Genomic DNA, 26,160 nt, shown 5'->3' with positions numbered 1-26,160 from the left:
TCAATACTTATTTACAAAAGCAAAGGTAACAAAAGGTCCCAAAGTTAATATTTAGTCCCAAAAATTTATGGGACCACTAATCTCAGACCACAAAAGCCCAAAATCTAAAATAAATTAACACCTCACTTCTCTTTAAACTAAACCTTATCTAACTCACAATAAATTCCATTTTCTAACAATTTACAACAAAGTTTACTATCTAAATTTAAGGCATTAGGACGCGAATTTTGTCAACAAAAACCCCCATTCAAATCTCAACTCTATTTAACATTTGATAAGGTTGAAATTATGTTATCCCGGTTTACGGCGGAGTCGCAATGCTGTTGTGACGTCACTGCGTAGTGTAAGCTGTAAGTGGGTCACCGGGTATGCGGCCAAGCGCGGGGGCACTTAGGTCAATACATATTGTGTGGCATAGTGGGCTCCTCAAATCGGCGGCTTAGCTAGCTCTTTTATAATGCCCGCTTTGATTTATTTAGGTGTTTTATGGTGGAGATTTTGCCTGTTTTGTCCCTAGATAAAATAGTACGGGTATTAAGATCTCGTGCGAGATCAATACAATATTACTCGGCGCCGTGTTAGTACAGTTAACATGAATAATAATTTTTTTTTTTTTACTAGCCTAATTTAGTGTCCCACTGCTGGGCAAAGGCCTCCCCTCGTTTCCTCCACTCGACCCTGTCGTTTGTAGTGTCCCGCCATTCCGGATAAAATGCGTCTAAGTCGTCCCACCATCTCCTTTTCGGCCTGTTGATCATTTTGGTCACCCTGAAAGGTGGGCCAAAATGGTTACCGAGTGGGACCCACGGAACACCATAGATGGTGCTGGCCGGGGTGCAGGCAATAAAATAATAATAAATAAAAATAAAAAGCCTCTTTATTTCCTTATCAATTACAAAGTTTAGGTATAGGTACACAAATAATTTCTTAATTAATTTTTAACATATCTGTTTTTTTTTCTTTTTTGCTTATTTTGTTTTGTTTTTATATTTGTGTATTTTAAACTAAAAAAACTTGATGGGAACCCCACTTTATTGGGTTAAGGCCTCCTCCAATTTGTTCCATTGGTCTCTGTCTGTAAATACTGTTTCTTTTTTCTTTCTCTTTTCTTCTAAATTGGAGGGTCACACAGTTAACATGAATAGTAGCGGATAAAACAACGCACTAAAAGTATCTGCCACCCTGAAATAGTTTTCAACATAGAGACATATCTCTACAGTTCTCGTTCAAAACTATCTGTCATACTCTAATTGTTGTACATATACAAACATACTTATATATATATATATATATATGTATAACTCTTTATGGGACATAACACACTAAACAAACACCTACATACGAGTATTATGGGTAAAACGGACAGCCCCATGTGCAGAGCGTGCATGCCCAGGTAGCAAAATGACGTCAGCGACGTCTTAATGACGGCATTATTACGTCATAATGCCGTCGCTGACGTCATAATGACGTATAAATGCTACTGGGGTGGCAGAAGAAGAAACAACAAAACATATTCTCCTAGACTGTAAACAGGTAGAAGTATATAGGAGCAAATACCTAGGGAATCCATGCACACTAAAGGAGGCAACTAGCAACCTGAAGACCTTGCTAGGCTTCGTGGAGGAGCTGGGGTGGTTAGAGTAGCGCTACCTCGTTTCACGCAAAATAGGCACATTGGAAGTCGAGTTGCGGAAAATGCCCAGCATAACTAACTAACTAACTAACTATAACTCTTTATATTAAGCTATTAAAGAATGGTAGTCTGATCTTCTAATTTGGTGGTGACTGTACTAAGGTAAACAAATTAGTATTACGCTGCACAAATTGCTTCAATGATGTAATATAACTTGTAGTAGGCGCTATCAGCGATCATGACTTTCAGAGCAATAATTCAGAGTAAAAATAAAAAAAAAATCAACGAGAATTCACACTGGATCAGATTTCTGAACGTACACTTCCTACTTCCCGCCTAAGACATCTGTCAGTGTTACCTCATTGTCGTTTGTCATGTTTGCCAAACGGTCTTGACTTTCTATTAAAATATAGTTTTGTTTAAAAATGACACGAAACTCCTTAAAATATGTAAAGAAGAGTGACCCAATTGTAAATTGGAAGATAGAATAAGAAGATCGCAGAAGAAGACACAAGAACGTTCGCGATCAAGGTCGAGCGTCCCCTCGTCTGCAATTCGGCATGGCCGGTATGCTGGAACGCGTTACATGTTGAGATCACGATCTTGGACCTCTAGGTCGGCAACATAAGATCCCTATCTCCGCCAGCGGCGTCGAGAAGTAGATCTCGCTCGGCATCCAGATGTAAACCTCGCTCTCCGATAGTGCCAGCATTCCAAATATTCGATTAATTTTACAAATTCTAATCGACGATATGTAACTACCTACCGTCAAATATTGCGAAATATGAATAGGTACAGTCGCCATCCTAAACACGCACCTAGCGCCTTGACAATAGAGGCGTGTTCAGATATTTGTGAGCGCCTTGGCCGCTCCGATATATCTGATGGCGACTGTAGAATTTATGCGAAAGTAGCTGACAGTTTATCTGTCGATCTGTCAGTCACGTCTGGTACCTTTTCCCTGCTGAATTATTGAACTTAATTGGATGGAAATGTGTTTTGTGAAATATTTCACCGTTGGTCTGTGGAAAAAATACTGTGGAAAACTCAAGTTTTAGGGATGGATACTATACTTAAAAAACCGTATTTTAGTTTTTATTTTATTTTGGGTAGTTCCAATTCATAACTTTGACGATAAACAGGAAATCCCACCCGTAGTCCCTCGTAATTGCGGTGAGATGGGATTTCATACCAAGGTGATTTTGGAAGATTGTTGGATCTTTTTTTTTATTATGAGTATTACTATAGCTCCTTTTTAAATTGGAATACATTATTTTTGTAGCAGTAGCCTTAAAATCCCATCTCACCCCCCTTTCATCCTTTCTCACCCATTCATAACCCAACTCACCCCATTTTACGGTAAACAGACAAATACATACAAACAAACCAGCATCAAATTTGCACGTACGAGTAGTTATAGAATGGAACTTGGAATGGCTGATTTCTTGTAATAATTATATTTTTGAATTAATTATTTGATTTGAACCATAAAGAAATATAAGGAAGTAAAGAGTGCTAACGGTGTAGTCGACATTTAGCGTCAAGTAGTGGATTTATCAGTACCGCTACTTGACACCAGATGTCACGAGTGTCGCGCCTGACGAAAAATGTATTGCTAAAACAATGTTCAACTAATATTACAAGCAAGAGTTAAAAATAGAGTTCCTGTTAATCCGGTTATAATATTAGCTGAAAATTGTGTAGCATTAGACTTTTCGTTCGTCGCGACATCTATAATTAACTAGCAGTACTGATAAATTCGCTACTTGACGCTAGATGTCGACTACGAAAATAACTCACGTTCTGGTAAAAAAAGTGATGTATGGTGTGCACTCTTTCCTTACTTAGCTAACTCAGCGGTTTCACTCACGTATTTGTGTCGTTTTCAATCAAAAGGTACCTCATTGTCGCTTGCCATAAGGACGCTCTGACAGGTTTTTCGTATAAAGATACAAGCAATTTTCATCCTTATGGTAAGCGACAATGTGGTACCTTTTGATTGAAAACGTCACATTTTTAGTCACTCGCGCGACATGTTTCGTGACGTCCGCCCGTCGTGACCGCTACTCACACATCACTGTTATTGCTTGAAAATGGAGACCTACTCGTAGGCTCTCTGAAACATGTCGCGCGAGTGACTAAAAATACGTGAGTGAAACCGCTAAGCTAGCTAAGTTAGTATGTCCTACGATAGTTTAAATTCGACTCTTTCCTTACTTATATCAAAGATAGATATAACTCCGTAATAGATGGATACAGTCTAAGGAAAAAACGTGCCTCGAAAATCAAGAAAATTTGATTCTCGTTCAGAGGGCGCTACTAGTTTTGGCCTACAGTCGTATAGATGGCGTTGACGGTTTCGTTTGTTATTTAAGAATTTTAACGCATATCAGTGAAAGAACATGGGTCAAAATCATAAAAATAATTAATGCAAATAAAAAAAATCATTTATCTATATTTAAATACATTCTATCGTATTTTTATAAATCTTCATTTTTAGTTTTAAAGTGTGTCGACAGATGGCAGTGAATTTACTGGGGTTACAAAATTTACTATGACAGTATCACTCTAGTATAAGTTACTCTATGCTTATATTATAATATGATTTGAACCGTCTAAATGAGGCTAAGTGTTTTTGAGGAAGCCAAACTTTAATATAGCCTTGTCAGCGTAAGGTGTGCCTAATTTAGATGATAGTGCAGTATTTGGACATCAGGAAGCTTTTAAACATATTAAATTGTTTTATGTTTTGCGTTCCTGATGGTAGTGATGGTTGTTATACAAGCTGCCTACTGAAAATCCTCACCTTTTCCTTTTGTATGCGTGGACCTCCTAATGTTCACGCATACAAAAAATTGCCAGTTGAATTTGAAATCAATATGGTTGAATATTCTTTTGTTATGAAATCTAACGTAACACAGGGAGGCACTGGATGTTTCCTGGACTTAAAAATATGTTAAATCTTGTCTACTGCATAAGGCATATTACACAGTCGAGGAGTATATTAATGACATAGAGTAACTGATACTAGAGCGTTACTGTCATAGTAAATTTTGTAACCCCAGTAAATTCACTGCCATCTGTCGACACACTTTAAAACTAAAAATGAAGATTTATAAAAATACGATAAAATGGGTTTATGGGTTTAAATATGGATAAATGATTTTTTTTATTTGCATTAATTATTTTTATGATTTTGACCCATGTTCTTTCACTGATATGCGTTAAAATTGTTAAATAACAAACGAAACCGTCAACGCCATCTATACGACAGTAGGCCAAAGCTAGTAGCGCCCTCTGAACGAGAATCAAATTTTCTTGATTTTCGAGGCACGTTTTTTCCTTAGACTGTATCCATCTATTACGGAGTTATATCTATCTTTGGTACTACGGGTAGTTTCGGAGTCGGAGTTTCGTTCTCATTTTAAAACTACGTGTTGGATTATAATGAAACTTTGCACATATAATGACATGAGGTATATCTAGGTCTGTAATTAGTTTATATAGCTCCAGTATATAAACCAAACGAAATAGAGTAAAAACAAGTTTTGTATGAAAAACTTAAATTCGCTGTATTTTTTACTATTGTATCTGAAGCTACATTAAATAATAACAGACCGAGATATACCTTATCCTATTGTAAGTACAAAGTTTCAGAGCAATCTAGCTAGTCGTTTTAAAATGAGAGCGGAACTACGTTTGTATGGAGAACCGAGCTTGCCGGGGACTATGTTTTTGAAATTTTCGCTGTGTTTTGTTTACGTACAGATACGACCTTCAAACCTTCAAGAGCGTACTTCCATCTTAAATGCCGGCAACGCACTTGCAACCCCTATGGTGTTGCGGGGGTCCAACAGTAATTGTTTACCATCAAACTATTTTTCTGGCCTAGTAGTGACCCTGCCTGTGAAGCCGATGGTTCTCGGTTCAAACAAAGATAGATATAACTCCGTAATAGATGGATACAGTCTAAGGAAAAAACGTGCCTCGAAAATCACGAAAATTTGATTCTCGATCAGATGGCGCCACTAGTTTTGGCCTACACTCGTATAGAGGGCGTTGACTGTTTCGTTTGTTATTTATAATTTTAACGCATACCAGTGAAAGAACATGGGTCAAAATCATATAAAAATAATTAATGCAAATAAAAAAATCATTTATCCATATTTAAATACATTTTATCGTATTTTTATAAATATTTATTTTTAGTTTTAAAGTGTGTCGACAGATGGCAGTGAATTTACTGGGGTTACAAAATTTACTATGACAGTACCGCTCTAGTATAAGTTACTCTATGGTTCAAATATTTATTTGTGTGATGAGCACAGATATTTTGTTCCTGAGTCATGGGTGTTTTCTATGTATTTAAGTATTTATATATTATATATATCGTTGTCTGAGTACCCATAACACATGCCTCCTTGGGCTTACCGTGGGACTCTGTCAATCTGTGTAAGAATGGCCTTATAATATTTTATATTATTTATTTATAGTTTTTGGGGATATTAATAGTTTTAAAGTCAGAATAACTTTGTTAAATAATAAATATATATTTTTAATTGTTTCAGGAACGCACAGGGCTAGACAACATGAGGACCTTAGAGCACTACCTGACAGATATCATGCGGGCCGACACGTCAGACCCCATGAAAGGTAAGACGGATATACACGTCAGTAGCATTGAACTGGTTAATAGTTTTCATTGATGATAACTTATCATTAATAAGACGACGTAAATGCCACGACCTCTTTTCAAGATATAGAATATTAAATCATTTTACGGTTTAGACTCGCTTGTTTTAGTCACTCGCGCTGTATGTTAGTATGTCTCACAACAGTTTAAATTCGATATAGAATATTCTTCGTCAACTTAGTGATTCACACTAGGTATATAAATAAGTATAGTATATGTATGTATGTTTATTTGTATTAAGTATATGTGTAAGTTTATAAATATAGTTTATATTCATTTAGTCTTGGTTACAAATTCATTTACTTTAAAAGTCACTGCACCTACTTAATATTTCTGGTTTAACCCATTGGTTGACTGGTAGAGAATGCCTTAAGGCATTAAGTCCGCCTTTTGTACCTTCTTGTATTGTGCAATAAAGCTTAAATAATAAATAAATAAATAAATATTATTGAATATTTAGGAAAATTCGTCTATGACGTGATGTTGGTAATTACGACAAAAAAAATCACTATACAGGGTGTTTCTGTAACAGGGGCAATATGTAAAATCCGTCTTAAGGGGCCCACTGACTATCAGTCCGCCGGAAGATATCGGCCTGTCAGTTACAACAAAAAATTTACAGTTCCGAACAACTGACAGGCCGATATCGTCCGGTGGACTGATAGTCAGTGGGGCCCCTTTAGTGAATATGAGTATATTGTAAATTGTTCTAAAAGCTGCAGAGCTAAATTAAGCTATCTCCTGAAAATTTTAACATAAGTTTCTTTTTGACTTTAATAAATTTTTCGATTGGTAAAAAAACCGGCCAAGTGCGAGTCGGACTCGCGCACCGTGGGTTCCGTACTTTTTAGTATTTGTTGTTATAGCGGCAACAGAAATACATCATCTGTGAAAATTTCAACAGTCTAGCTATCACGGTTCATGAGATACAGCCTGGTGACAGACGGGGAGACGGACAGCGGAGTCTTAGTAATAGCAAAGATAGATATAACTCCGTAATAGATGGATACAGTCTAAGGAAAAAACGTGCCTCGAAAATTAAGAAAATTTGATTCTCGTTCAGAAGGACTATCTATAGCCTACTGTCGTATAGATGGCGTTGACGGTTTCGTTTGTTATTTAACAATTTTAACGCATATCAGTGAAATAAAATGGGTCAAAATCATAAAAATCATTAATGCAAATAAAAAAAATCATTTATCCATATTTAAATACATTTTATCGTATTTTTATAAATATTTATTTTTAGTTTTAAAGTGTGTCGACAGGTGGCAGTGAATTTACTGGGGTTACAAAATTTACTATGACAGTACCGCTCTAGTATAAGTTACTCTATGGTAATAGGGTCCCGTTTTTACCCTTTGGGTACGGAACCCTAAAAAACATACAATTACATGGTGACCGTACTGCCACTCGTTTGTCATATTCATTATCAGACTACCTTGAAATATTTGGAAAAATACACATATATAACAATTCAATTTAACATTACCCAACAAACATTGGTACTAGTCCATATTCTTTATTTATCCGGCACTGAAAAACTAACCTTACGTCATCTTCACACGATCCATTTTCTTCTGGCAAGATTTCACGAGCCAAACTATCGTGGAATTGTTAATATATTGGTCGCTACTTCCTTTTTAGCAGTTACAGCAAAGTTACCAATGCTAATAAGAGTGGCGCCACTGTCTAACATTAACGTTAATTTTGTACGCGATTTGATTAGTTACAATTGTCTCCACCGGCAAAAAATTGCTTGTGAATCTAAGGACGGGGCTTTTCACAACGCATACCTAGCGTAGAAGATTGTCCAGTATAAGTATGAGCTATGCTAAACATAGTTAGTACAGGACTAGAGGTCAACTAATACTAGTCTAATACAAGATAAATAATTTTTATCAATAAATTTCTTGTATCTTGTAATATTTATTTTGTGAAATAGGTATAAATTGGTGGCTTATTTAGTGAAATGTCTATGAAATATCTAAAAAATATAGAGTACATATAAATTCCCTATAGTCTTGTTATACATAGAGCCGATAAATTATAAAAAACATACAGCCGACTACTTTTTAGGGTTCCGTACCCAACGGGTTAAAACGGGACCCTATTACCAAAGATAGATATAACTCCGTAATAGATGGATACAGTCTAAGGAAAAAACGTGCCTCGAAAATCACGAAAATTTGATTATCGATCAGATGGCGCCACTAGTTTTGGCCTACTCTCGTATAGAGGGCGTTGACGGTTTCGTTTGTTATTTATAATTTTAACGCATATTCGTTAAAGAACATGGGTCAAAATCATATAAAAATAATTAAAGCAAAAGAAAATCATTTATCCATATTTGAATACATTTTAACGTATTTTTATAAATCTTCATTTTTAGTTTTAAAGTATGTCGATAGATGGCAGTGAATTTACAGTGGTTACAAAATTTACTATGACAGTACCGCTCTATCTTATTGTATCCTCTTTGCTATTACTAAGACTCCGCTGTCCGTCTGTCCGTCTGTCTGTCACCAGGCTGTATCTCATGAACCGTGATAGCTAGACAGTGGACAATTTCACAGATGATGTATTTCTGTTGCCGCTATACCAACAAATACTAAAAAGTACGGAACCCTCGGCGCGCGAGTTCGACTCGCACTTGGCCGGTTTTTTCTTGGTTATAATTGTAATGTCAACATTTATCAGGAGTGTTACTGTTACGACATATTAACTAAAATACGAACTAAAGACGGATATTCAGCATCAGCGAGTTTGAATGATGTTCAAAAGGATCTATACACACTCTTACTATCTTAAAAAAACCGGCCAAGTGCGAGTCGGACTCGCGCACCGAGGTTTCCGTACTTTTTAGTATTTGTTGGTATAGCGGCAACAGAAATACATCATCTGTGAAAATTTCAACTGTCTAGCTATCACGGATCATGAGATACAGCCTGGTGACAGACAGACAGACAGACGGACAGCGGAGTCTTAGTAATAGGTTCCCGTTTTTACCCTTTTGGGATGGAACCCTAAAAATACTTGTATTGAAATCGTTTTGGATACCTAATAGTCGCCGTTACTTATTTTTGACTGTGCAAACATACTTCATTCAATTAATTCATTTAATTCCTTCCTTTCCGGGTATAAACCTTTTTTTTTTTTTTTTGTTTTTATAGAGGGGGAATGCGTTACGCATACCACCCAGGCGCAGGGACGGGCCTGGGATGGTTATGTGGGACTCCCATACAGGCTAATGGGACCCATGGTTTACCCACTAAACCCCCTCTGTTGCCGCCTCACTGCTATACGGCGAGGTCCCAGGGACGCCGAAGTACTCTTCCGCAAAGTCCGGGTATAAGCCTCCTCCAACCTCTTCCACCGTATTCGGTCTTGTGTCTCTGTAAGCCAGTTGCTCGACACTCTCTAAATCGTCTGCCCAGCGGGCGCGGGGACGCCCAGCTCCTCGTTTCCCACTTGGTCCCTTTCAAGTGGTTACTCGTTTTGTCCATTTTTCATCTGGCATCCTCGCGATGTGACATGTGACCTGCCCACTGCCGTTTGAGTCTTAGCATAGAGTAACTTATACTAGAGCGGTACTGTCATAGTAAATTTTGTAACCCCATTAAATTCACTGCCATCTGTCGACACACTTTAAAACTAAAAATGAAGATTTATAAAAATACGATAGAATGTATTTAAATATAGATAAATGATTTTTTTTATTTGCATTTATTATTTTTATGATTTTGACCCATGTTTTTTCACTGACATGCGTTAAAATTGTTAAATAACAAACGAAATCGTCAACGCCATCTATACGACTGTAGGCCAAAACTAGTAGCGCCCTCTGAACGAGAATCAAATTTTCTTGATTTTCGAGGCACGTTTTTTCCTTAGACTGTATCTATCTATTACGGAGTTATATCTATCTTTGGTCTTAGTAAGTGCTCAAGAGCGTCAATTACTTAATTTTTTCTCGTATATTTTTGTGACGTATTTTGATTTCATCTATTAGCCTAAAAGAAAACAATATAAGAGAAAACAGAAACACAAGCAGAGGTAAACAACAAACCCATTTCTCGAACAGTATTAGTCTAATATTATTAGTGTGTTGCCATGGTAACTCATACGATTTGACAGTTCGCGGAATAATAATTTTAGTCTAATACCATTCGAGAAATGGGCCCCAGAATGCATATAATTTAAGGAAATGAATTTCCAAAAATAAAATATTTACAGGTAACAGTCAAAAAATATAGGTAAAATAATAAAAACAGAAATTTGTAATTTAAGAAGTCCATGTGGTAGGTATGCGCAATTGCGCATAAGTCGCAATTGTTCTAATCGCTCTTTTTAGGGTTCCGTACCCAAAGGGTAAAAACGGGACCCTATTACTAAGACTCCCCTGTCCGTCTGTCTGTCACTAGGCTGTATCTCATGAACCGTGATAGCTAGACGGTTGAAATTTTTACAGATGATGTATTTCTGTTGCCGCTATAACACAAATACTAAAAAGTACGGAGTGGGCGAGTCCGACTCGCACTTGTCCGGTTTTTTGTACTACCCTAGCCCTTTTTATGCTGTATATAAGCTATTTCCCCCAAAAAGCTGAAACACATACAATTTGGTTATTTTAGCGATTTTGAAGCTACTTCCCCAAAGTTTAATGCTGTATCTCAGCCGGGACTCCACTAGCGCATAGTTACATATGTATGCACATTAATTATATTAGTACAGTCGCCATCAGATATATCGGAGCGGCCGAGGTGTTCACAATATCTGAATACGCACTCTAACGCCTTGACAATAGAGGCGTGTTCAGATATTTGTGAGCACCTCGGTCGCTCCGATATATCTGATGGCGACTGTACCTACTCTAATTTTAGAAGCTTCCGCAAAATCAATAATAAATCCAGCAATTGTTTACCGCCTTCAAAAAAGGAGCCTGCCGGTGATACGTGCGCTCGCGTCGCTTACGCAAGCGGCCTTGCGCTTTGTTTTGTAATTACGAAAACCGGCCAAGTGCGAGTCGGACTCGCGAACGGAGGGTTCCGTACCATTACGCAAAAAAAAGCAAACAAATCACGTTTGTTGTATGGGAGCCCCACTTAGATATTTATTTGTTGTTATAGCGGCAAAAGAAATACATCATCTGTGAAAATTTCAACTGTCTACATATCACGGTTCATGAGATACAGCCTGGTGACAGACGGACAGACAGACGGACAGACGGACGAACAGCAGAGTCTTAGTAATAGGGTCCCGTTTTTACCCTTTGGGTACGGACCCCTAAATATAACTCGTGCGCACTGATTTTATGAGCTGTTCAATGATGATGCCTTATTGGCTGCGCAACCGCAAAGTATGTGGGAACTAAACTTTTTATATCCTAGATAATAAAATAAAAATGACAGTTCGAGTGCCTCAATTTTTCCAACAGATTGTAGTAAGTATACAGGGTGGCTAAAAATAAATGCATTCCCGTTGCCCGGTTTTGGGATTATACTGAGCAACTATTACTATGGGACCAACCACGAAATCGCGAATAATAAATTTAACCTCCCATAGAAGATGGACCCAGGGGTCGGAAACCGGTATTTGCTCCATACAAAAATACCGGTATTATTACGTTCTTTTTCGTTCTTTTGTTTATAATTTCATTTTTAATGGGACGTTTTAATAATGCAAAATTGTTTCCTAAATCCATAATTCAGTCCTACGTAATGAGCATAAAATAATTCAAAATATTGGGCTATTTCGGGGTTTTTTAAAAATACCGGTTCCGAGCCCTGGATGGACCAGCCAAAATGTATGAAAGAACCAAATATTTTTTCCTATATATATACATATATCAACATACCTACCGCAATATAAAAATTTTAAAATTCAAATTTACTTTCGATATTTGTTGTAAAGTAGGCACATTTTACAGTACGTCCGATTATTTTCCTTACGTCTCCTAAACCATCCTGTATAAACTGAGTTTTAATCATAGAGTAACTTATACTAGAGCGGTACTGTCATAGTAAATTTTGTAACCCCAGTAAATTCACTGCCATCTGTCGACACACTTTAAAACTAAAAATGAAGATTTATAAAAATACGATAGAATGTATTTAAATATAGATAAATGATTTTTTTTATTTGCATTAATTATTTTTATGATTTTGACCGATGTTCTTTCACTGATATGCGTTAAAATTGTTAAATAACAAACGAAACCGTCAACGCCATCTATACGACTGTAGGCCTAAACTAGTAGCGCCCTCTGAACGAGAATCAAATTTTCTTGATTTTCTAGGCACGTTTTTTCCTTAGACTGTATCCATCTATTACGGAGTTATATCTATCTTTGGTTTTAATCGTTCTAAAAGTTTTAATCTCAGCCTAAAGTCGTAAATTGTCATAATCAGTTCAAGTCACAAATCATTTATAATGTTATCAAATAATTGTATAAATATTTATTTACACAGATAACATTCGTGATTTGCCCATGTGTTGCGTTATCGGTCATGCGATTATTTCAAAAGTTAATTATATTGCTCGTTTAGATAACACACACCAAATAGTTTTAATAAATTAAATATGCGATTTACCAAGATTCCTCTTAAAATTATTATCACAGAACAGAGATTAAACAAAATCTAAACCTAAATTAGCCTGAGGCATTGTTCCCAGGACACTGGCCGCGTTCCTCCTCTGCACAGTGAGGCTAAGCTTCTGATTATATTTTATATTTTAAGATATATACAGTGGTACTACGTAAACGAAATTAATAACTAGCTTAAATCTAAAATAGGCCCTTGAGGCATTGTACCAAGGATGCTGGCGGCATTTCCCCGCTGTATCGCAATGCTGATACGTTGTGCGAGAAAGCCGCCAGCTCTTCGGTCACCAGTTACGTCAACCAGACGCTTCGCGATTTCTGCAAACAACTTATACGCGCTGGGACCCCATGGACCTAGAGTTTCAACTCCAAATGGAACGAAATGATACTCTCTACCGAGGCTCTTATATTTATTACGTTTTAAAATTTCGGCGCTTTCCGCCGCTCCGCCTGCTTTTTAAGATTATATTTTAAAACAAAAATCTAGCAAATATATTTCAAATTTCTAACCCTTTCGAAGCCAGGAAGGGATAAAGTTGTTACTATTTTTCGTATTTTTTTAGGAATAGAAAAATTCAAATTCTCCCACGTTTTTTTTAATTATGTTCAGTCATCTTACGTCTTACTTGTTTCCATTATTAAAATAGTGCTATGAGGTAGAGTACATGACACACGAGAGTTGCATTTCAATAAGGTAGATAATAAAAAAATAGATATCGCCCTTATAGACAACCTTTCTTGGTGGTTCCTTTTACCTGAAAACCTCACAAGTGGTCTGATATCCGCGCTTCTATAGGTACAATCGAGTTTGTAAATGGTATTATTTAATATTTATAAATTTTTTCACCTTATTGCAATGGATAATGGTAAATAAATGTATACATATGTATTAATTCGACTGTCATTGAGAGCCAGGCTCCTAGTCGTTGTCAGGCTTTATATACCTACCTCATTAATAACTCAGACTATTTAATTTGCAGCCCGAGTCTAACCCTACAATAATAGACCCTGAATGAGCCTATGTATCTATATATCCAGTCAGGGCTGGAATTAGAGGTCTGGAGGCCTCGGGGCAACAAAGGATTGGAGGCCCCAATTTTTTTTCCCAAAGTCTATTGTGGGGACCTCTCTTTTGCGGAGGCCCCGGGGCTGTAGCCCCAGTTGCCCTCCCCTAAATTCGGCCCTGTGTCCAGTACACATTTAATTAGTCTAATAGTGTTAGATATTTAAGAGGTCCTACACGAAAAACGAAAATCGAAATTTCGTTATCAGCCTCTCTATCGCTCTTACATATTTGAGCTATAGAGAGGCATAGGTATAATGAAATGTGTTGAAGTCTAGTCAAAGGTCCCACTTTGTCGCTTACTATAAGGTCGAGATTTGCTTGGGATTTGGGACTTTTTGCTTGGAAACGACACAAATTTTGATTTTCGTGTAATGAAGTGTAAGTACATCAATATTTCAAAATTTATTTATTTATCTTTATTGTACCGCATTCAAAAATGAATAAATGATTATTGATTATTTAATTATTTTATGTGCCTCTATCCTGCACGTAACTTCGTCTACGTAATTGTTTAATTTAAAAAATAATAGTAATAAATATTTTATTAATTAATTAAGTAACTAATTCATTGTTTGAACAAATGGTCCGTCGTGTTATTCTTAAGAAGCTTTATCTTAAAAAAATGGTTTTGATCCCAACTCAAAAACCATCCTGTATATTCAGCCTAAAGCACAACGATGAATAAAAACAGTTAAAACAACAACAAACATTCTAACCAATGCAAAACAACTGATGACATTTTCAGTTTGGCTGCTAGACCAACTGAAAATAGCCCTCGTCTAAAACAGTCACCAAAATACATCTAACTCTTGACTGCTATGCTTTAACATTTTCATATAACCTTGCTAACTTTAAAATAACCTAAATAAACACAACGCTAAAACTGACAGCGACCTATTTAATTTTCCAGTGTAAGATCTTCGAAATAAAACTACTAAATTCAAATGTCGAATGCGTCACACGTTTAGTTCTAAAGTTTGTACTTTTAATTTATTCGAATAACGTGCTCTAAGTTTGTCCGAGCGCTGCTGTCAGTCGGAAAATCGCGGGTGTGCGCGGCGCATGCGTCTTTTTTTTATTTTTTCTAAATTAGAAGCGTTTTTCTTGTGATTTGGAGTGCAGTGCGTTTTGTGAAAAGTGGAAATATTTTTAGGCGTTTTTATGGTAATTTAAAAATCGTATATTTATGTTATTATGATTTTAATTAGTTTAGGGAAATGTGTTTATCTCGGGGGAGATAAAGATAAGAAGATTGATAGCTGCATTACCTATAGTGGCCTCGGAATGATGCCCATGTTGGAATTAAATTAATAGGGTTGTCAATTATACCTGTACCGAATTACCGATTTTGTTATCGATAAAATAAAGCGCAAGTATTTTATCGATTACCTATAATAAAATACTTAAGTACCTAAAAGAGCAAGGTCTCATATATTTGTACTAAATCCCTTTTGCGAAAAGTACTCTAATAGGTTCAATAAAATTTTAATTATTTATCTATTAGAGAAAATTACACTATTATTAATTCAGTGTAATAAACTGAGTTTTTTTCACTCGTTTGATATTTTTAAGTAGATGTTTCAGAATCCAAAAATTAAATATTTGAGGATCTTCTATAAAAAATGTATGGAAATTTTTACTTTAACAGTTCATAAATCGTCACGCACACACAAAAAAGTTTAGATACACTAAATTAAGCGGTGATCCGAATCGATCATTATGAAAAAAAAAATGGTTTAAAATATTTGTTTGTATTGACAATGATAGGTACCATTTCAAATTAAAAACAATCGAAAAAAGGCTTTTAGAAATAGTTTTTGTACAAAAAAAATTGAAAATGCTCTCCTGTTAAATAGGCGGTACTGCGGCTACCTCATACAATATGAATATTTGTGTTTGTATTTCGTTTGTATGGCTTGTATGAATGTTGGCTGAACAAATAGGCCAGAGCTGTTGAGCAAGTGCTACGTATTTGTCACTGTTGTGACAAAACTACCATACACTAATATTATAGGCTGATAAACCTTTTGAACTGTCCAGGCGAAAGTCAACCTTATATCATTGTTTTTAAAGACTGATGTATTAGCTACACACAGTTTATCTAATTTAAGAGCTGCCAGGAAGCTTCACTACGTATAATTTATGTACCTATGTTACTGTTTTCATAGTAACATTTACATGTACATTTATCATGTACATGTACATACTATTGAAGGGGGAATATTTTTTATGTCAATTTTTGTAAAAAGGTTCTCGAAAATGGCTATATCGATTTCGATGAATACACATACAATGTCTTACTTTGTATTATTAGTACATAACACTGCATAGTATAAAACAAAGTCGCTTTCCGCCGTCTGTCCCTAATGTCCCTATGTATGCTTAGATCTTTAAAACTACGCAACGGATTTTGATAAACGCATCAAAAAAAGGTTTTTTTATAGATAGTGATTTAAGAGGAAGGTTTATATGTATATTAAATCACATTTACAAACGGACCCGGATCGGATCGGATCGTGAATCGGAATCGGATTTAAATGTGATTTAATATGTGTTCAAAACGCGAAAGTTTTAAATTTTTTTATGTATTATTTGTAAAGCTTTGGTTTATATTAGTTGAACTACCCGTGCGAAGCCGGGGCGGGTCGCTAGTTTATTAATAAAAGCCGGTGGTTGTGGCTGCCTATGGCTATGAAACAAATGAATCAATGTTACTTAACATGATAAAATACGCAAAAAAGAATCTTCTCTGTTACTTTTTTATTATCTAATATTTTCAAATCCTCAATTCATCCTTAAGCTGAGTGAAGCTAAAGATCTAAATTTTCAAACATTTTTAAACACAAATTGCACTTGACGCACTAAAATGGCCAAAAATTGTTGCAACTACAACGTCTAATCCGCCCACAATTCCCTTTACACTTACGTCGTTCTAGTTCCAAGTTAGGCTGCGCGCGCGCGGCCCCGGTGACAATTGCGCGCGACCTTGTGTTGCGCCACGCTAGTGATGCGCGAGGTCGGTCGACATCGATAATTAGTCACCTATGACACGTTAGTTGCGCAACTGTCGATTTATAGGTCATCTTATCTAGGGGTGTCAATTATAGATAAGGAGATGTGTACATATATATGTTTCGATCACATCTAACTGGCAACCAGATTTTGCGACACCCATATTATTATTAAAAAGCCTATATGGTGTCCCACTGCTCGGCAAAGCCCTCCCCCCTCCCCCCCCCCCCTCGTTCTCCATCCGTCTCGGGTTTGAGCAATCTCCGGAGATCCGTTAAGATATTATATACATCCAGGTTAAGCTTTCATAGTCATAGTCATATCATTTATTGCATACATATATGTGGTTACATTAGGTTTTATTTATATCTTAGGTTACAACATGCACCCGTTAGGGCATAGCAACATAGTTACTTAAATAATACTTAGTCTAAATTATATTTTAAGCTTTCAAGTTAGACACTGTTAACGACATAACGACAGACATATATATATATATATTATTATATTGACAGTTATGTCCGCCAGAACATCAAACAGACCTAACAGAAACATTTGTACGTATAACCCTATCACATGTTTGTTGTTCAGAAACATAAAAAATAACCTTTAAGTCATTATATTGTCTTCGGTTACCGCGATAGTTACTCATGAAATAAAACTATGAAAACGGATTATATCGCGTATATTGAATTTATAATACATCCCGACGTTTCGAACTCTTTACAGCGTTCGTGGTCAACGGGTGACTGAGGAAAAATTACATTATATTTTATAATTTTTATTTTATTTTATTATATTATTATTCTCTTTATTTATCTTTCATCTTAGGCTAGGTTTTTATAATATGGATATAAAAGTAAAATACAAAAACACTTATAAAACATTACAAAAAATATATAAACACATTATAAAAAACCTAACCTAGGGTACCGCCGGCAGCGGGGCAAGGCCCAAGCTGCCGGTGGTCAGGGCCGCAGAGAGAGGAACCGGCGGACTATCCGCGCCGTGTCCAAGATAACCGCCTTCTGCATCTGACCCTTGATCCAACCACCTAGCGAGAGTCTCTCAAGGTGTTGGTCGAGACTCTTCGCTATGAGACCGTTCGCTGAAACGACTATCGGGACAATGATCGTCGAATCAACATCCCACATGGCGGTTATCTCGTGAGCCAAGTCTAGGTACTTACTGGACTTGTCCTTCTCGGCTTTCACGAGATTCTCATCATGGGGGATGGTGATGTCGACGAGCACGGCCCGGCGCTGCGATCGATCTATTATCACAATGTCAGGCTTATTGGCTACAATAGTCCTGTCAGTGATGATAGATCGATCCCAATAGAGCGTGGCACGACCATTCTCGAGAACTGGCACAGGTAAATACTTGTAGTACGGTACTTCGCAGTCCACAAGGCCGTATAGAAGAGCAAGCTGCTGGTGAATAATCCTGGCTACGAGATTATGTCTGTGCAAGTACTCGCCGTTAGCAAGATGAGAACAACCGGAAATGATATGCCTGAGTGACTCTCCGGGACGGCGGCATGCCCGACAAATGTCGACCGTACCGTCCTTCAGGATATATTTCCGATAGTTGTTCGTCATCATAACTTCGTCCGCAATTGCACAGGCAAAACCCTCGGTTTCTCCGAAGAGGTCCCCGAATCGTAACCAGTTCACCGACGCGAGCAGGTCTACATCGGGTCCCGTGAGGGCCTTGTAGAACCGCCCGTGTAGCACCTTACTCTCCCATACCGCCTTGCGGCCCGCAGCACTTTGTACCACAGGTTTGTGCCAGTTCTCGTTTGCCAAGGAGAGCGGCGTGAAGTGCCTGTCCACTGCCACCACATCACGATGCATCCCACACTCGTTGTTAAGGAAATAATTCCTGAGATTGCACACCTCGCGGTTGTGGAGATCTTTGGCGTTAAGGAAGCCTCGACCTCCACACTTCCGTGAGATGTACAATCTCATAACTGACGAGCGTGGGTGTAGCATACGGTGTGTGGTGAGTAGTAGACGGACCCTCCGATCCAGGGCGTCCAGCTCGGTCTGAGTCCACCTTAGTATGCCAAAGGAGTATATGAGTATGGGCATTACCCAGGCGTTGAAGGCGCGCACTTTATTGCCTCCTGACAAAAGACTGTTAAGGACTTTTGTGAGCCGACTGAAAAACCGCTCCTTCACCGACCGTCTAATACCCTCGCCCTCAATACCCAACGACTGTGACATACCAAGGTATTTATAGGTTTCTGATTCAGAGATAGATCTGAAAGACATTGTCTCAGAAAGTTGTAAATTTGTTGAATTTACAACCTCCCCCAGCTGTACATGCATAACCGCACACTTATCGACACCAAACTCCATTCTGATGGCGGTACTGAAAACTTCTGTGGTTTTCAATAGCACCATCAAGTCTTGGTTATTTGGCGCAAATAGCTTGAGGTCATCCATGTACAGAAGGTGAGAAATGACTTCACCCTCTCTCCGAAGCTGGCAACCTAACCCTGAATCCTTCAGCAGGGTGCTGAGGGGATTCAGAGCTAGGCAGAACCACAGGGGACTCAGACTGTCACCCTGAAATATTCCTCGCTCGATCCTTATAAAGTCCTGCGGGCCAGGGCGGTCATCTCCACCTCCTGGTTGACGAAGGACTGTGATCCACTGCCTCATACACGCACTTAGGAAGGATATTAAAGCTGCATCAAGTTTATACAGCTCCAATACCCTTCTCAGCCATGAGTGAGGCACCGAATCATAGGCCTTCTTATAGTCAATCCAGGCGGCCGAGAGGCCCCCCCTGTTCCGCCGAACTTGCTGGCATATGGTCATGTCTATGAGGAGGAGCTCTTTAGTACCACGGGACCCAACCCTACATCCATTTTGAGCGGACGCCAAAATGTTGTTAGCGACAATGTGCGCGTTGATTTTTGCTCTCAAAATGGATGTAAGGAGCTTGTAGAGTGTAGGCAAGCACGTGATGGGTCTGTAGTTCTTCGCTTCCGTGGTACTACCGGACTTGTAGAGCAGGAAGGTCACACCAGTTGTTAGGGAAGGTGGGAGGGAACCGAGCTCTAGGGCTTGTTGGAACTGCGTTGCCAACCGTTCGTGCGAGCATCGAAACCATTTTAGCCAGAAGTTGTGCAATCCGTCCGGTCCAGGACTTTTCCAGTTCTGGGCCGTACGGATGGCACAACTTACATCGTCGGGGCTGATGGTAATAGCACCCATAGGTTCGATGTTCTCGCACTCACGTTCGACAACGTCTATCCAACGGCCCTCCGTGTGTTCAGCAGGCACTGACCAGATGCTACGCCAGAAATCAGTCATGGCAGTAGCATCCGGCAACCGCATGTCGGACACACGAGGATCGACTTCCTCCCACCTTCGGTATACCTTCCTTTGGTCACTTTGAAAGAGACGATTCTGCTGGAATCGATCCACACGCTCTCTGTAGCGGCGAATACGGTTTGCCCATGCATAGACTTTCTGCTTTAGAAAGTCGATGCGCTCTGTGACATTGGCCATGTAGTCGCGGGGCCTGACATCCGTCCCCGCGAACGCCTGGTTCACAAAGCGCATTACTCGGGGGCGATTGTTGCCCCCCCTAAAGCAGATCAACTTTGCAATGAGAGTCCTAAACGAGCTGATACGTCGCTCGATCCGCGCTTGCCATGCAGGGACACCTCCGGCGGTCCTAGGTGCACGTTCAGCGTCCGGTATATTATTATTATTATTTTTTTTTTTTTTTTTTTTATTATTTTATATTTTTGCATTTTGTAATTTTTCCTCAGTCACCCGTTGACCACGAACGCTGTAAAGAGTTCGAAACGTCGGGATGTATTATAAATTCAATATACGCGATATAATCCGTTTTCATAGTTTTATTTCTTTAAGTCATTAACAATTAACAATTATGACAACCGGTCTGGCCTAGTGGGTAGTGACCCTGCCTGTGAAGCCGATGGTCCTAGGTTCGAATCCCGGTAAGGGCATTTATTTGTGTGATGAGCACAGATATTTGCTCCTGAGTCATGGGTGTTTTCTATGTATTTAAGTATTTATATATTATATATATCGTTGTCTGAGTGCCCATAACACAAGCCTCCTTGGGCTTACCGTGGGACTTAGTCAATCTGTGTAAGAATGTCCTATAATATTTATTTATTTATTTATTTATTTATTAACGCTCACGTCAATTATTATTACGACGTTGATCGTTTACAAATCTGGCGTTTTGCAAAGTCATTGACAATCCCTTTTTATGCGAAGCGGTACGTAATTACGTATACATACGTCTATATTTCGTTAAACAAATAATATTCATTTATGACAGCACAAATCAGAGCGCCGCTTACTTCATTATATCCCTCGTCATTTAGGAACATAGAGCTCTCATAAGAGTTTTCCATTAGTCACGGTCCTCAAGCTCCTACCAGCCGAGGCCAGTTGATACAGGCATCTGGACCACTGGTTTCCTTTTTTAGGCTTTCGAAACACCCAAATTTACCCATAATTCAAACTCAAAATTGGTAAGATTTTATAAACGTAGTCCGATACGAATCCACTGGGTTAGATTAATTAATAATTACAAAGACGAGCTCATAGAGATTGGACTAACTGTAAAATATTTTACTAGAAACGCTGGAGCCGAAACTCCGAACTCCGTCGAAATTTCATTGTATAATTAACCTATTTTCGTTGCAAATCCAAGTCCAAAATTCAACGTAACCCAGAAACTTTCACGACAATATCAATAGAAATGTCTACACAATGGAAATTTCTGCCATTCTGAGCCTTAGCCCGTTATGCCTGAAGTTCAAATTACGTTATAGTTGGTCCGTAAACTTCGCTGGATTAAGGGATGTAAGAGCTAACGACAAGAAGGGCGTAAATGACGTATATTTAGTATTTAAGTGGCGACAATTTCTGGTGAAATATTTTATAGGGATTTGTGTTAATTGCTGCCTTATATAGCTGGTTTAACGGTGTATATTGTAACTAAAACAATTTGCCCGTGTAAGTAATATATTATGGTAGGTAATACTTACATGTAGTTTATGTGTCTGACTAACATTTTGGCTTGGGAAATATACAAAAGTGAAGGAAACTTCCCTACCAAGATGAAAAATTAAATGAGAGCAGGTAATAAGACTAAACAATGACTCCATCGAGCGTCTAGTGGTGCAGGGACCTATGCGATGGACTGAACAAATCAAATCTGCCATGGAAGGGCCCCTGAACGCATTTGCCAGAATGACCTTCAACCGCGGAAAATGGCGAGAAATCGTACGGCAAGCAACATCTGTGCCTGATGTCAGCAGTTGACCACGACACTGCAAAGAGTAAAACGACGAAGAAGAAGAATAAGACTAATAAGGAGAATTACCTACTGATATTTAACTCAAACGAAATAAAAACACAACAAATGGGTCAAGGTACCTACAACCAATGAAACACTTGTAACTTTATATTATTTTTAAATTAATTTAAGTATCTGCTTTATATCTTTTTTTTATGAGTATTTATTCTTTAGCAGTGTCAAACAACACTTTTGGCAATTTTTATGTCTTGCTTACATAACATTAACTAAAAATATCGATATCGATATTACCACGGACACATCACTAGCCTATTGTAATTTCCAGAAAATGGCTGACCTGTCCACTACCACAACTACCTCTGTTTTCGTGCGGCAGCGTGCATCCTTATTAACATATCACTAGAGTGTATAATGGCTTTACGAGTCGCTTTTCTAAAGTTGTCCCATGCTCTTTCATAGTTTAGTATGTAATTGAATGCTATTGAAACGTATTAGCATTGAGAAGTGTGTTTTTCTAGTGATTTTGCTTGTAATCTACATATTGAATTGACATAAATATCAACTGAATAGAATTTAGGCCACCATTTTAGGAGGCCTAACCAAGATGGTAAACGCAAAACGAATGGAAAAAATGTATCGGGATGATAAATGCTACGAAAAGTCACGTGACTATTCCCATTCGTTATTTGTTTCGATTGCCATTTTGCATTTACTATCAACGATTGCCATCTTATCATCATCATCATGTCAGCCGATAGACATCCACTGCTGGACATAGGCCTCCCCCAAGGCTCGCCACTCCGACCGATCTTGTACCGCTCGCATCTACCGAATTCCCGAGACCTTTACTAGGTCTAGGTTAGATGTCATATAGAGTAGTAATTAAGAAAGATAAGTAGAAGGTAGACTCAATTAAAGATTCACGTTATACATCGACTTACGTACTCCTCTGGCGCAGCGACCCAAAGTGTATCTCTTGGCCTCCAACACGACTGCTCGCCACCTATCCCGGTTCAACTTAGAGCTCACGCAGATCCGCATCCACCACATGCGCCCATCGATATCTAGGCCGACTGGAAATTAAGTATTCATGACGGCAGTTTTTTTTTTTCAGTAATGTTAAGGGTCTCCGGCAAGCTCGGTTCTGGATACAAACGTAGTTCCGCTCTCATTTTAAAACGAGTAGCTAGTTTTCTCTGAAACTTTGTACTTACAATAAGATAAGGTATATCTATGTCTGAAATTAGTTTATGTACCTTCAGATATCATAGTTAAAAAATACAGCGAATTTACGTTTTTCATACATAACGTGTTTTTGCTCTATTTCGTTTGTTTTATAAACTGGAGCTATATAAACTAATTTCAGACCTAGATATATACATCATGTTATTGTATGTGCAAAGTTTCATTATAATCCAAAACGTAGTTTTAAAATGAGAACGGAACTCCGCTTGTATGGGAAGGTGAAATTCGCCCAAACTTGCCGCAGACTTAATGTAGTCTAATGAGATAGAAGAGGATTTTTATCAGAAATAATAGTTCTTCATCTCTATGTCGTGCTTTTATATTAGGAGCTGTTTTCAAGAAATAGTTGAAGAAAGACGAAAAAAAAGACGAAGAGAATTTACAAAAATTGCAGTTTCGATGAAATATTCTCGGTATTTTTTTCTGCACGTTTATTGTCAAACCCCGCCGGATGATATCGGCCTGTCAGTTAGAAGAAGAATTTGACAGTTCCGAACAACTGACAGGCCGATATCGTTCGGCGGACTGATAGTCAGTGGGCCGCTTTACGTTTTATTTGTCAGTTTCGAATGAAGTTTAATCACTGCACCTTATAAAACAAAGTCCCCGCCGCGTCTGTCTGTCTGTCTGTATAAACTCAGAAACTACTGACCGGATTTTCCTGCGGTTTTCACCTATCGATAGTGATTTTTGAGGAAGGTTTAAGTGTATAATTTCTTAACCCGTGCGAAGGCGGGGCGGCTCGCTAGTGTTGAATTAAACAGTCGTCAACAGTTAACACATTGAGTAGAATCCCTAATTTGAACGGGAACTAAGTGGAAACCTACATGAGAATTACTTCATGAGTTCCCAAAAAATTTCGTACGTTTTTTTTTATACTAAGTCAGTGGCAAACAAGCATACGTCCCGCCTGATGTTAAGCAGTCTCCGTAGCCTATGTACGCTTGCAACTCCAGAGGAGTTACATGCGCGTTGCCGACCCTAACACTCCTCTCCCTCGAGCTCTGCACATTGCCATGAGGAAATCGTATTATACGTGATCGTATTATCCGAGTTGTAATGTATTTGTATAAATAGCATCATTTTAGTATTTTGCTAAACTGCAAGTTGTGTTATATTACGAAACTGCATATACATGCAAAATAAATGCAAGATCAGTTTACAAATGTACCGCATCAGGTCAAGTTCAGGGTTCAGCATTTCAAGTTTATATTATGTCTTACTATAATGTAGGTATCGATGGAATTTTTAAGTCACTTTTTTTATACCACGTCGGTGGCAATCAAGCATACGGCCCGTCTGATGGTATGCAGTTACCGTAGCCTATGGACGCTTGCAACACCAGAGATATTACACGCGCGTTGCCGACCCTTGAAACCCCTGTACACTCCTTTTTTGAAGAACCCCATACTGTAGGCCCTCGGGAAAACCTCGGCAGGGAGCTCATTCCACAGCCAAAGCGTCCGCGGGAGGAAATTCCTCTTAAACTGCACAGTACGCAACCATTTAGGTGCTAGGGTGTGAGGATGAACACCCTGCCGACGGAGAGCGGTGCGGTGATAGAAAGCGGCCGTTGGCATCATGTCAAACAATTCTTCAGCTTTTTAGGCGTTTCCAAAGAAGATGCGTAGCGAGGGATGTGCTTGTTAAGCACCAATAGAATCACCTCATTTCCCATGCTCGCTCATCATCATATTATCATCATCAGCCTACTCTCGTCCACTGCTGGACATAGGCCTCTCCTATTGCACGCCATTGAGCACGATTTGCGGCAACTCTGATCCACCTCTTGCCAGGTTGCGAAGGTCACCGCTCCATCTAGTTTGAGCTCATTCTATGCTCGCTCAGCGCATCGGCAATTTTCTATTGGTTCTTAAACACATCCCTCGCTTCGCATTCTCGCACATCTCTGGTGGAAACGCAGCCTTAAAACGACATTCTAAAATAACACGAAATTTTACACGAACAGTCGCCATTCGGGGCGGTTTCTAGTTTCTATAGTTTATAAAGACGTTAAAGAGCACGTTTAGACATTTTTGAGCACTCCGATATATCTGATGGCGACTGAACATTCAAGTAACATATCTCTATGACATCTCTATGTGCCAGTTGCACCATCCGCACTTGACAGACTGATCAACGTCACCCGGCGCGCCGCGGCGGTTTACTATGAAACTTTCCATACAATACAATTTAGCGAACTCTTTAACGATGACAAACAGTTGGTGCAAACGACCCTAAGTCTGGTACTACCTTAGAGGATATAACCAAACGGAGTAGCCATTAACAGGCGTTCCCCTCTGTCGAAAATAGTCGGCCAATGGTCATACACAACGTATGAACTGAGGTTTATCCGACATGGCTATTTTTACGTTACGTGTACATTTGACGTTCCCCTCCCCCGCAAAAATTGGCATAAATTGCACGAGAGCGGCTTTTTGTCAGTCAGTTCGTGTGATTCTGTGAATAATCAAAAAATTATAATTACATTTATTACTTCACATCTGACTCATTTCCCACATCGGTTATCTTACGGCAATACAGATTGTGTCCGATCTGATAAGATAAAGCGTTATCAATACGTGATT

The 26,160-nt window shown here is 38.5% G+C and overlaps 1 protein-coding gene across 2 annotated transcripts in view; it reads left to right on the top strand.

Annotated features, from left to right (window-relative positions):
- Positions 1-26,160, top strand: part of LOC134753278 (translational regulator orb2-like) — a 110,886-nt gene that overhangs the window by 41,180 nt on the left and 43,546 nt on the right. Inside the window, exon 2 of one of the 2 annotated variants that reach the window (XM_063689120.1) lies at positions 6,202-6,286. In XM_063689120.1, coding sequence (XP_063545190.1) covers positions 6,202-6,286 — 85 coding nt within the window. Of the gene's footprint in view, positions 1-6,201; positions 6,287-14,702; positions 15,161-26,160 lie in introns of those variants that run through there. The other variant, XM_063689122.1, reaches the window with a different exon arrangement.

Source organism: Cydia strobilella, chromosome 26 (genome assembly GCF_947568885.1).
Source record: "Cydia strobilella chromosome 26, ilCydStro3.1, whole genome shotgun sequence".
In the NCBI taxonomy this organism is placed as follows: domain Eukaryota; kingdom Metazoa; phylum Arthropoda; class Insecta; order Lepidoptera; family Tortricidae; genus Cydia; species Cydia strobilella.
This window is presented reverse-complemented; position numbering and strand designations above follow the sequence as displayed.